This window comes from Bombus pyrosoma, linkage group LG5 (assembly GCF_014825855.1).
Source record: "Bombus pyrosoma isolate SC7728 linkage group LG5, ASM1482585v1, whole genome shotgun sequence".
Classification (NCBI taxonomy): domain Eukaryota; kingdom Metazoa; phylum Arthropoda; class Insecta; order Hymenoptera; family Apidae; genus Bombus; species Bombus pyrosoma.
The window spans coordinates 6,554,584-6,568,957 of NC_057774.1; the positions used below are offsets into that span (position 1 = coordinate 6,554,584).

At 41.9% G+C, this 14,374-nt stretch overlaps 1 protein-coding gene across 5 annotated transcripts in view; it reads right to left on the reverse strand.

The window, feature by feature from the left end:
- LOC122567707 (sodium/calcium exchanger 3) overlaps positions 1-14,374 on the reverse strand; it is a 121,681-nt gene that overhangs the window by 81,453 nt on the left and 25,854 nt on the right. For all 5 annotated transcript variants that reach the window (XM_043726585.1, XM_043726584.1, XM_043726582.1 and 2 more), the window contains exon 3: positions 404-495. In XM_043726585.1, coding sequence (XP_043582520.1) covers positions 404-495 — 92 coding nt within the window. The remainder of the gene's footprint in view (positions 1-403; positions 496-14,374) is intronic.

Sequence of the window (14,374 nt, forward strand, 5' to 3'; positions counted from 1 at the left end):
TCAAATTGGCGCTCTCATTAACCTCGAGATTTCGCACGATTAGTCAAATCGAAGGTTTTTTTCTCCAGTCAGCTGTTAATTGCCGAATGTACGATAATTTAGATAGATGGCCAATTTTAAAAAGGAAATTTCACAACACTTACGAGTACTAATTTTATATTATTTTTATATGTTCGATATAGAAGATATGCAGCTTTGGAAGAGGAAAGCCGTATTAGGGTGAATTTGTCAAAATAAATTTGTCCCGATCGTGAGAAAAAAATGATTGGCGGTTTCTCTGACAGAAAAATCCTACGACGATTCATATATTTATTATATTTTTACTAATCCCTGCTAATATCGTCATGAATATTGTTACGATCGTCGGTGCATTATCTACAAATTGCAAAAGTGCGATACTCACCTCCTTGTAACTGTGGTTCGCCTAACTCGACATAGAACAGCGCGTCCTTCTCGTACGAATCCTCCTCGATGATCGACAGCTGGATCAGCTTTCTGAAAGAAAAGCGCAAGAGAAAATACCGCGAGATTAGTAATCGTGTAACAGGGTGGCTGAGTTAGGTGTACGTTCTGGCGAGTTTGGCGAAAGTCGAAGGTAAAGTTGGACTAAACTTCGCAGCTCTAAAGAAGCCCGCAGCTTTAAGGTACGCGCTGATCCTGCCTTGTCGCGATATCAAAAGAACTTCCGGTCTCGGGATGAAAACGCTCTGGCAACTTTTCCGAGTCCATTGAATTCCTTTCGGCGCCGTTGAATTTTATGCATCACTCTCCGGATAACTTACAAAATTAAGCAACTCTCGTTGACTTAATTTCCCATTTGCAGATAGCAAGAAGTAATTTGTATAAATTTCGTAACTTCGATAAACGATTTTCCTAAAACGAAGGCTCTTTTTCAAACTAGGTAAATTATATAATTTCATATTTTCAACGCGTATTCTGATGAAATCCCATATTGGAAACCAATACGAGCCCGTGAAATGTAATAATTTTGGAAAACAAGAGAACCAGAGATACAATAATTGTTCGATGAACGACCAACAGATACGAATGGAAATTTCCCCTGTAATTGTTTTACGGATGCCGCGAATACGATTTCCCGTTGGATTGCCGCAAATTTAAGACACGCGTCGTGTTTGCGTATCGATTACGTGAAATTGATTAGAGAGATTTCGTTTGATCGTCTTGTGGAATTAACGACGTGGAAATTCTCTACATTATGATCATTACTGTAGATCGCCTCGTAATCGGATCCAATAAGCGCGAGTTATGGTAACGTTACACTAACCGTCCGGTATCTATATCGTCATAAAGCCAGCAAGCGAATGTAACGTAATATCGATGTCGATAATTAATTACGACGTATCGCGTCAACCGAACGACATCCACCTATTCTACTCCCTTGTCGAGTAATACACCCTCGCCCATTCAATACTTACTAATTATGCATCTTCTTGAATATAATTTCGACGAAAATTTCATCGCCGAATGAAGCCGAAAGGAAATTTAATCGCACGCGTCTTGTCATAGTTGATTTAATTTGATACAATTTTATTCGTTGGCTCGGTTCCCCTTTACGCGTAAAATAACGCTCGACACAAAGTAACATTGATTTCGAGACGAGAATAATACTAAGTACTGTTCCACAAAGTTTGGACAGTAGTATACGCATGTAAGTATAATTTACAAGCCTATACATGAGCTTAGACCATATTCTTTTTTCAGCAGTTGTCTTTCATTGTAACAGGCAATCGAGGAATAAGTCTGCTTGACCCGCGTACTTATTCGCCGTACGGTAGATAATCGGAACGTCGATTTGGACCTCGAATAGAAGAAAATTCGGATAATATGGAAAGATCTATTGGCGTTCATAAATCGCATGATAAAATCACAGAAAACTTTCGATGGTGTAACGTTATACACGTATTTAGGTTTAATGGAATATTTAGTCGGTTCATCGAATGAATTTCACGATGTCTGATCCTATTTACACTTTCCTATGTTTCGTATTAAAATTCCGAAAAAGCGAAATTACGATGAAGTTCGAAGCATCTCGGATAATACGAAACTTGGGTTAAACAGCAGTCGGATAACCGAGGCTACGTTGTATTACGCGTTCTATTCGAATTAAATGCCGACACATAAAGAAAAGGCGTGTGTCTGGTGGAGTTGGACATATTAAACTTGACCAAGCCTAACGAACGATGGCTATTAATATTATTATTTATAATATCGTGGCGTAGAGAATGTTCACTAATGATCCTACGCTGCTCTAAAGGTTTTGTATTAAAAGCAGCCATTATTCTGACATAATCATACGCAAATCATATGCAAGCGACGTTAGAGTCTGTCTAAAAGATTGCTCTCTTAATTCTGCATCTCTGAGAAATGTCGTTTACTTGAAAGTATTCATTTAAAGTATCGATTTATTTTAGAAATCTCGTTCAAAGCTCGTTAATTACCTGGATAAAGTAAACGTTAATTAAGCATCGCTTCGTGTAACTTGCAGGCTTGTCGATGTCGAAGAAATTCGAAAAATACACGAAGAATGTACGAGAGGATAGAGAAAAATTTTGGGAGAAAAGTTTCGTCACGCTCTTGGCTTGCACAACGTCGGAGTTCGTGACGAGACTTTTCCATAGGCCTCGCCGCCTCTATGCATACGCGTTCATAATCGAGTAACGGCCGACGGGCTGAACGATCCGACCGCTTTTGCCAAATTAGACGTTCAAATTTGAAATTCAAATCGATCCAGAGTAGCAGCGAAATCAATTTAGCGTGGCATCTGGCTCCGACAACGTCGAATCTCGTCGACGCTCATCCTAAGCGTTCCTCGTTGCATACGTCGTCACACATGTAAACACTTTGAAACGCAGCTCATCTCGTGACGCGTCTCTTTCGTCCGCGTAATCAACGCTCGCTTCCTCTATCTGTACAGTTTTTAAAGGAGATTGTCAGACCGATGATCAACGATGGATGAACATTAGCAAGTAAAAAAGAAGATTCTTTTAAAGATAGGAATGTAAGTGTAGTTCAAGATTACTCGGAAGAAAATATATCACAAAGCGAACGTCTAGACTCCACGGAGGACCATAAATCTGAGACAAGCAGCCTGAATGGGAGATGAAGAAGAAAAACTATGCGAAGGTCGTCGAAAGCAAAGGCGAATGGAAGGGAGTCGCGTTTGATCTGCGCGACGTATATATAAATTGCTTTAATATTCATATTCCATGCTAGTTATATTTTGTAGTTGAGGTAGATATAGCGAAGGAATCACGGTGGCAGCGTATTTTTCATTCGATAACCACCGCTGTTCGAAGGCAAAGTGTTCCTGAAATAGCTCTGACCTTAGACTTGAAGCCACGTCGCGACGATAACCCGCTGACTTGGAGTGTACAGACACAATTTGCAGCCAAGTATATACCGCGTCGATCGATATCTACTCGGTCGTGTGCGATACTAACCATCGTACAGACCCAGGAAATAGATTGGCGCTCGCGTGAAACCGAAGTGCCATCAGGCCAGAAGTCGAATTGTTGCAAACAGTGCAGGAACTTGCCGCCAAGGCTGTCAGCGTGTCGTTCAACTTCGAACTTTGCAAGTTCGTTGATCATTCGACGGGATCATTTTTAAACGAAACTTCGCCATCTTCTTTCGCTGTTGCGCTTGCTCTCTCGCAGAAATCAGTTGGCGATACTATGTGGGAAGAGAAGCGAAAATTCGCGAGGATGATGAGCGATGAAAAAGGTCAGTGAGAGACATCAAATATTTAGAGTGGAATATCGATACCGTTTGATCGACGTGCATCTACGTAGAGATTTGACTACACGTGGCAAGAATGTGTTGTATGCGTGACGTCGTCTTCAGCCCTCGAAAGCTGAGTCAATTCTGACTCATGCAGATGTTTCACGTTTATTACGTTTCAGCATTCACATTCACGTGTTATTATTCTATCAAGCTATACGAAGCATTTTATTTCTTATGGAAATTTACTTATCGTATAAATTTACTTTATCTTTAGTTATCATAACGCTATAAAATAAGGTATTCGAGAAGCCAGTGACTCCGAAGAAGCTCCAAAGCTGGAGTTCCTTCTGAAAATTATACTTTCTTTATTCTTTCTAATAAAATGTCTCGTTAAACGTAGTTCTACTTATCTCGCTTTATATTTAATACACGAGAATCTGCTTGTAGCTCAACGTCATTGCGATACTCGCATTTCTACTCAGCCAAAATAGCAGAGTAATCGCGAGAATCAATAGTCCAAGTTTCCCATAGACTAACCGGGCTAACACGCCTATCCACACGGCAGTTCTCTTCGGATCTAATTTGCGGTGTTACATCAGTCACGTTATGAGTATTGTCCAACCGGCGACGCGTTCCAATGTTATTCACCGCTACAGCACCATGGTCACGGCGTTAACGCAAATGTGTATTAATCTAATTAGGTCTGTTTACGCTGACTGGCCGCTCGTCCTCGCTGTTCCAATGCTATTTAGCAACCTCGAAATCGACTAAGTTCTCTCGTTCCCTCTTGTGCTAATGGTACACTCTCGTACCACGATCTGTGTGGTCAAACGTCATTCAACAGCCTTCGAGCAAACGTATTCGCACGCGGTCGCGAGCTATTGCGTTGGCAACTAAGTAATTGCGGATTTTGTCATTATCACCTAGTGACAAAATCCGCAATCACTTAGTTGCCAACCCAATAGACCAACTGCCGTTCGAAACGAATGTACAGAACGTGACGAAGGTATTCGAAGACTTGTGGAAACTTTTCCCAAATATGCGACGTGAGTTGTTCGAGACATTTTGAAATTTTGTTAGAAGCGTCATCATGATCAACGTGATTACGTGATGGATGACACGATTGGTGAAATTTAAAAAAAAATCGGGGAATGTATATGGAAGAGCCACTGATCAGAGTGTTGCCACTCGATGCTAATTAAAAAGATCATCGAGCAGTGTTTGAACGAACCGCGTAGAGCTTCGTTTCATCATCGACTCGAGATCAATTAATCGGTTCGAGAATAGCTTCTACGGCTTCCCTGCTGACGCTGATGCGGGTTTAGTCTATCGAGTACACTGTAGTTGGCTTTTGTTTGGGGCAGCCGTTGTTTCGATGAATTTGGCGTGAGCCATCGATACCAGAGAATGGAAATCGAATTCGAATGCGAATCGCGTAAGATTAAATAGAGAAAGTATCGAATCGTTGCTGAAATTTTCTACGCGGCAGTCGCGTCGAATGTTTAATTTGAAATTGATCATCATCGAATGTAAGAATCGCTTCTCATAGTCTTTCTTTCTGATCCTCTTACGAAGAGTATGAAAACGTTCGATCTTGCAACGATACGATAAATAAATAATTAAAACGCCGTGAGACGCTGTTTCATAGGAATTTTTGTTCCAAGAGAGTAGAGATGCAAGGGGACCGAGTAAAAAATCGATAGGAATCGGTCGACGGAGACAGGAAACAGCCTAGAAGGCTACGTGTGCGATATTTTTATCGCGCTTAAACGATCCGTCAATACGAAAATTGTCCCTGTAATAGGGCAAGGCCGACGAATCGTTTCCCGGCTCAACCTTGACCAGGGGAGATGGGATACGAAAATTGAATTCTTGCAGAATCCGGTCGAGCTCCTCCGTAAATAGGAGTTCGTCCTCGGTGCTCGTAAAACTAGGCATAACTTTGTTTTTGCCGGTGACAAGATTGGAGGGTCGAATTTTATTCGTCGATTACCTCAAGGCAGAGACCTTGATTACGATGCATCGTTTCGTAAATCGTGACGAACCTCGTCTCCATGAGAACCTTGTAAGGATAAAGTTAAAATAAAATTATTTTCTCGTCTCTGTCGCATTTTTATGCTTTTACATTTTCGTACGTGCAGCTCATGGAAGTATTTAAACTTATTATAGAAGACTTGTACGTATTCTGCATATATTTTGATTAATTAAATTCTCAATTTTTATTAATAGCAGAATTTGCATAAACTTAGAATTTACATAAATGAATGTACAATTTTAAATTAAATTTCGAAACCCGTCATTCGACCGGGCCTGGTAAGGTTAATATGTCGCACATTTCACACTACGGCCGTCAAATACTCGTAAATAATACGTTTTGCGCACTTGTATCGCGAAATTGGTGCACATTCGTCGCGGTTAAATATTCCAACAGGCCGGCAGGGAACATTCGGACCTTTCTTTTCTTCGTCTCCAATCTCGCAACTGGATCGACCGATCGACGATATCGTTCGGTCCGGTTTAGTCCGACCGGGCCAATCCAATCTATCTGGAATTCGATTTAACGTTCGCGAAACCCGCGAGAACGAGCTCGAGTGAATAGAATTGGCAAGTTGGTTGCATCGACCTTTGTCTCTCCGACGCTTCTTGCATTTTTTTAACGCGATAAATCAATCGCTGCTTTGCGACCAAGGATTACTCGTTTGATGTTCTTCGTTAACGAAATCGCGTTCTTCAGATTTATCCCTTTAAGAGCTTCCAATGTCTCAGCGATGCAAACTCGTAGTATTTCGAGCAGAATAGAATTTGTACACCAATGAGACTTTGTTCCACTTGTTACGTAAATAAATAATAACGGAAATCTCACTAACGTGTTACAGAATCTCATGAATATTCCTGTGGAATGGCGAGAAGAAAGAACACGATTCGAGATAATCGAAGTGCCTTCAAAGAGAATCTCCTTCGCGCGATCGTATGATTGGTGCTGCGATCTCGAGAATACGTAAAAGGCGTACATCTTCTTTTACTTTGTCGTAAGTACAAATCCGACAAACTTGATCTCTTCCGAGCGCGTATCAAAAATTTAGACTCATCCTCCGAACAAAGAATCGAATTCAGCTGAAGACGTTGCGAGAGAATCGTTCCAGGATTCTTCAGAGTGCTACCTTGAAAACTGACTGTCGCTCCATTAATCTTCTTTCTTTCCACGGCATCTCTCCTCCAACGGCGTGTACTCTAACACAGCAAAGATTTTTCGTCCAAAATCGCGGAGCTCTATGACGTTTAAACAAAATTTCTAATTTAAATGTTAATAATTCGTTCGCTTCGATCGATAAGATCCTACGTTTTGGCTGGTTTCGCGTCCTTCGATGACCAGGATTATTCTCAGATCTTGAACGCTTGATCGTCGACGTCTACTGCTCGAATCTATCTTTTGCACATAAAACACTGAACGATTTAATAAATTGTCTCGAAATCTTGACGCGTTTTCATCTTCGGATTTTCTTTTTTCTTGCTCCTCCAACACCTTTAGGATATAGTTTACTTTCTCTATTTTCATGCTGATCACTTTTTCTATTCTAGTTGCATACTGTAGTGTGTACGATCCGAAAGCAAATGAATGTATAAAGAGGATATATATATATAAAAGTTAAATGCTAAGGTAAAACGAGTAAACATTCGCGAATGCCTTTTCTTTTATTTCTGGAGTTTCGATCTCGTTCCGTTGCATCTCGCAGAAACTCGTCCCTAACTTACAGTTCAAAGCACGTGTTCGCCAGATAACCAGAAATCGATGGTCTCAGTAAGACCCCGGTCAAAGGTTGAACTTCTGAAAAACGAAACGTATGCGACAGAGAAGAATTCGCGAAAGCCAACGCTTTTATCCAACATCGTCCTATCTGCAATTTCTGCTACGTTTGCGATTAACGAGGATAATATTTCTCGCCGAGGCCTTCCGTTTGTTTCCTGGCTCACAGATATTTTAATAATATTCCGAGCACGCGAACGTCTACGTTACTTTGTAGATACTGCGTGAACTAATATACGTTTATTTTACTTTTGCCACGTAAAATCGCTTTCTCACGGGATCCTCCGTATAGTTGATAGACACATAGTCCGCAGAAATCGATCTGACCAACTCCGATTCTTCTAGTTCACTCAGTTTCATTATTTCGATGTGACATTATCATCGTGCTTCACAAAGAAACGAATAATTTACTTCCATAAATCTATCGCAAGAAAATGACGTAAATAAAAGTAAATGATACGTCTGGTATAGCGTAATTTAACATTCAGCAAGTGTTCGTCAAAGCTGGTTAAGTTTAAAAATAATTTGAAATAATTCCTGGAATATCCATGTTTCTTTACTTTGTCCGTGCAAATTCACAAAAACCACTTGGCCATTGTGTATTTTCCAGCTCACGGCAGTGGCCGTTAAAACAGCAAAAATGGTTTGCCCGTGCGCGAGATCCAGCCGAGATTTTTCGTGGATTATCCACCCTTTGCCATGTTTGCCATCCGACGGTTAATCAAAACGCTCTTTATCGTCCCTCTCCCCGCTTCTTTATGTCGACAGCCGTCACTTTGAAATATCACGGTACTCGGCTGGAAGTATAAATAATGGCGTTCTCGATGGAAGATCTCGCGCGGTAACCGCGATCCATTTCGATACACCTCCAACGCGATGCCCTATTTTCCTTCCTTTTTTTTTTTTCTTTTCTTTCGCGTCCTCGTTGATGTTGGTCGCGCGTTTTCGCGGTCGAGAGACACTCTCGGCAAGCCGCGTAAATTTTAAGACGAGAGTGTCCCCGACGCGGCGGCCTGGCTTTTTGTCATCGAGATTGCGTCAACCTCGGGGAAAACGCCGCTCGAAGGTAACACGCGTAAACCCAGGCTGACGTGCACTCGCGTTTATGCAACCTTCCTACACCGGCAATCTCGGTGAACACGCTAATGTACATACTATCGCGGTGTACTATCGTCCTGTATTATCGTTGTGTACGACCTCTTCAGAAGAGAGGAAATCCAAATTCTGAATTTGCTACGCGGCCAAATTTCCTCTATCTGGATAGAGTTGCGGTTTTAGGTTCAACTTGATCGTGATTGAAAACGTTGAACAAACGAGGCTTCCCCTTGATCTAACAGGGAAAATGTTCCACAAGCAAACGAACCACTCGACAAAGGATCAGTCGCGAGATCATTTCATTTATTGCGTTTCATATTTAATACGCAGAGACATTGCTATGATATCTTCGATTCCGTACAACCAAAAAGCTCCAACGTGTCAATTACCAACAAATTATTCGATAAAAGGAAGAATCAGCAGCGAAGCCATCGTTGGTTCTCTTCGTCGTGTTTTATGATTCATACGCGAAAATCTGGCGCACTGTTGCTGCAATACCTTCGATTCGATGGAAACAAAATACCAGAGGAAAGTCAGGCGAAGCAACGTGTCGATTAGCAACAAACTATTCGACGAAAGATCGGTCGTGAAATAATGAACATCGTGGGAATGTTACGACTGGAATGGGATCGCACTTGGGGGAGCTTTCATGGCGCACAATTACAAGAGGAACGTTACTCCGTCCATTAAACAGCGTACAGTGGTGCGGCCCTGCCGTAACTCCGTATTACACGGAACAATTAAACACTCGACAACGCGGAACTATCTTTTAACAGCAACAGACCGATGACGGGGCAAAAGTTCGCGTCAGTTGTCGCGAGTAAGCTAGGTTCGCGCGGCCCCTGTACTTGACATAATTCAAATCTCGAGAGTTCGAATTCTCCGCGGAGATGCACACGCAGTTCGGATGGCCGAGCGGAACGTGTGCGTGGATATCGTGTTAACGAGGGCTTCTCTAGTCGCATTCTACTCGTGGTCCATTGTTTCCACGCGAAACCGCGTTCCGCGAAGCACGAAGAAACACGCCAGAAACGTGGCTCGTACGTACCGGGTGTTCCAACAGATTTCGTTGGCATCGCTAGTATTTCCGGCTGTTCCAAGTTTTGGGTGGGGCGTTTAATAATTCCAGGAACCTTCGGAGCGTGAAGATTTATTGTCGGAAGACCGCTGCATAGGTGAATGGGCAAGAGATGGCAAGCAGATAGGGAAATTTCGACGCGCCGTCATATAAAATTCATGGCTGAACCCGACAGCTCTGGCTAAGATCGAACCTGGCTACTCTCGATTGAAAGAAGAACGCGGTATCGGACACCTTACTCGGACCTGGCTTCTGCTATCTGTAATATGTCTCAACGGTTTACGTTTCGTTATCTATTCCCTTTGATTGCGAATGATCGAAGTCGTGGTCTCCGTAGTTGTAAATCTTTGTTTCTTTGATGGGATACGATGACTCATGCTTCGTTCCCGTTTCGTAGATCTCCTTCCTTCAAATTTACATATCACACAAATTATAGACTATTATTGCCGTGCTCTCTAATTGAAATCTAGCACTTTTCCATTCTGTCAGATACGTTCAAGCATTCGAAGTTTCTCGCGTCTGTCATTTTCTTCGAGTAAGGCTGTAGCTATTATACGAGCTGCTACGAAACGATCACTCGATATTTTATATTGAACGAACAAAGATATTGTACGTTGGGAGGAAGATAGTAGAAAAAAAAATTAATAAATTTTGCCCCTAACTTTCCCTACGAGAATTTCCTGTATCACGGTTTTTATTATCGCGTGACGATGTTGGGTGCAGGTCGACTATCATGTTCCAAGATGCCGTAACTTGCAAAGTCTATCGTCTTCTCGGGCTGGCTGTCTATTGTCGCAGCTGTGAGGCCCGGCCCCTCTGGCATATGTGCAGCTGCAGTTTGTCAGTCATGCTGCTTGCCTGGTATACGAGGCTTTAGAGCTCCCGAAGTAACGCGTCTATATACGTGACTGTGCATAATATATGACCGTGACACATTCACTATGGGCTGTAGTTTCGCACATGGACACGCGCTGTCTGTGTATTTCGCCGGTTTACCAACGGGAAAACAACTCTATTTTTCTTTCCTTTCTTTTTTTTCTTAATACAGACACTGCGCTTTCAATTGAATTTCTGATGAATTTACATTTCGGAAGAGGATCCTGCTGCATTTCCCTGGTTGTAGCGTTTTTCAGTTACGCAACTTTCTCTGCAAGAACTCGCCAAGGATACATAGACACGCAGATGAGAAAACTCGAGAGAAAAATAACAGACGCGTTTCTTTACGAGTCTTTTAAAAACAGCTGACGAATTGATGAAGTTTCGCGAAAGTCAAACGTACGATTGCTAACACAAGCCACGTTTGTACTAACTTCGATATCGTAATATTACGACGAGCAGAACTTGGAAAATGTTATAAATGCGTGTTCATCTCCAAGATACAAAGACAATTTTTGGTGATATTAGATTGATCGACGACGTAAGAAACAGTAGGGAGATATGTAAATTTAATAGACATTTGATAATTGATTGAATGTAAAGACACCGTGTTATAATTTCTGTATCTGATGTCACGAGAAAAAGATCAATCGGACGTTAAATTTTAACGCGAATGGTCACGGTTGCGGAATTAATGGTCGATACATAGGTTCTGCGAGAATCTTGAAACATATCCAGAGAATTTTATTAGCGTTCATGGTTGTCACATATCGTCTAGAACTTGGTTTTCTACTCGCGCGAGTTACGTCGCTTTCTTATCGTCATCCGCGATGAATATAAAGCCGTCTTCGCAGGGTCACGCGAGCGTAATGAAAAGGCCAATCGTAAATCTCGATGACCGACTCTCTGAATCGCTTCCCAACTGCAAAATGAACGATTCGCTTCCGAAAAAAGGTCGATCAAAAGCGTCGACCTTCTCTCGTTTTTCCAGGTTCGTGGATATCGAAGAGCGACCATCGACGAACCACGTGGAAAATCGCCTACAGACTTGTGATAAGACTTCGAGATTAAAATTTCGTTGCAACGAACGCGCCACTTTGTGGTTTGTTCGCGATTTGCATCGCTGCTTTCGCAAATTGAAACATTTTTCATTTTCTCGACTCGCTCACGGTCAGCCGCAAAAGTACGCCTTATAAAAATGATATTTTTATTTAAACAAAGCGTACAACATATTTACTTGTTAGTCTGTAAAGTATTAATAAAAGAAATCCATCCGAACGAGAGTTTTATGAATCGGTGATACGATGATTAATGTATCCGATGGGGTTAGGGCGGACGTACATTGTTGCGTTACGCACGGTGATTAGTCGGACAATGCACGGCGTCTGGTCACGGATTTGGTATTTATCCGTGGCCTCTTCTGTTGCCTGTGTGCGGGGCGATAATTAATTTCCCGTTTAAATAAGCCCATCTCGCAGCGGCTACCTAATTAATCAAGCTTCCTACGTCGAATGACGCTAACGAACTCGTGTCACTGATGCACTTCGAAACGTCCGCAGAGATAATCGGCTTGAAAAGTAATTGTCGTTGTGTCCCCCCACCGCGATTAATTGATACGTCATATAATTAATACGACCGCATTACCGCTGCGCCTTAATTAGAAACGCGGCGTAGGTATATCACGAGGACGTTTCTACATTCAGAGCGGCTACCTATACTCGAATTGCGTTTTTCCCCTCGAAATTTCGTGACTCGAGCGTCCGATTAAATTTACGGCCGAACAATCGGTTAGAAGGATTCGACGAACGGCTCTGTTGCGATAACGCGCGTTTAAATTTCAATAAATCGGTAATTCGCGTCGCAATTCTTGCAAAATGAGGAAACGATTCTTTCCAGGAATATTCTCGAGTCCTTCGAGGAGAAAATCAAATAGACTGACGGCGTGTCTTTACTTTTCAACGAAGCGACTTTCCAATACTTTTTGTAGCGACTGGAACAAGAACAGACAGAAAAACGTTATATATATTCACTGTTTATGGAATGTACATTTTGACAATAGATTTGGATCATGCCCAGCTGGAATAGCGTGGCTGGATCATTCGAATCGAGGCGAAGCAACTCCGTTGGAATTACGCTACCACGAAAAGAGGATCGACGATGTTTAAATCGTATCCGAAAATTCTTACAATTTCTAATAGAAAGGCAGAGACATTCCCCTCGTGATGATAATATAATCACTGTGACGGTTCGATGATGAAGTAACAATGGCCACGTCGCCGAATCCCGGTGAAAAGACGTCCAAAGAGGTTAATTAACTCGGGAATATTCGAGAACATTGAAATTTCGCGGCAAGTTTCCAGCACGGCGTTCAGAAATTAACGAGCTTCCAGCGAAGTTTCGCAATGAGAGAGATCGAGGATACTTACAATGGCAGACCGCGAGTGAAATTTATCTGATTCGGAGGCAACGCGTAAGTAGCGACTGCTCTTCGTCCGACGTGGCAGTTCGCCGTCCCGGCGGCGGCTTCCGAATTTTGAAATTTTAAACACGACTTGCAGCCAAGATCGGGATTATGGCCTGGAAGGCAAACCCCCGGCGAATTATTCAACAGCGAGCGAATTGCTTGCCCTCTGTGTCTTCATTCCGAGTCACCGAAGAGACTTTCGCGTCGACGATCAAACCGTTGAGAATTTCCAGTTCTCCAAAAACATTTTCTAAATATTTCATCCGCAACCTCGTTACTCTTCCTATTGCTTTCTTATTTCTCTCCATTCTTTTTTCTTTTTTTTTTTTTACCGATGATCGGAGCCTAACGATATTTGTCCTCCAACAACGCGCTCGCGAACGTACCCGAACTCCTGTAAAGGTTTTATCTCGTAATAGAGAGAGAGGAAATGCGTGGACAAATGTATAATAGAAAATATATTTAAGCAAGTTTAAGTTTAAGTACAATGTATATGCTGGTCCAGATCAGAAAGAACAGATCAGTGAACTGTCAGGCTTTGACCTGACCTTTGCACATTACGTTTTCTCCATTACGTAGGGCAATCAGGATCCTCCCCTTGTCTCTCAACACCTACAAACGCAACATATAAAAGCTGCAAGCATTCGACCACGAGACTAGTCTTATGTACAGCCTTGACCGTGATTTGAACGACTATTTTAACTTCGCTACTTCATTGTGATATTATACTTAATCATTTTTGCTTAACTTAATCAAGTTAACCCATTTGCATGATGACCTTATTTAAGAGCACTGGTCTCTATCACCATGCGCGGTCGGTCGTAGGTGCAATAAATGACATCCGAATTCTTCATGGTGTTTATCGAGAATTTACTGTTCAAAATTATCGGCAGACAATGTTACTTTGCAAACATCGCATCTTACGTTCTTTATGATTATACAGAGGAAAAAAGAAACAATTATTTATTTAAAGAAAAACAAGGAATAAGAAATTAAATCATATTATTTCTCGTGGAATTCTTTAAAATGGTCAATACGATAAACTGATATAGGCGAGATGCCGACAAACGGGTCAAACGTGATCTCTCGCATCTGAAGAATACTTAGCGACTGAAATAAGAAACAGTCGCAGCTACTGCTTTTTTATCATTAATTTTACGTGCCAGGTCCATGTCATTTACATTTGTACAATTACGAAAAACTGGTCTGTCTGTACCCCGTTGCATCATCTGTGCAAGGCATGTTGCTAGAAAACTATGAGGCTGAGAGCCCCTTCAAATTGATTTAGTGCTAAACAATACTCGATGGCTTC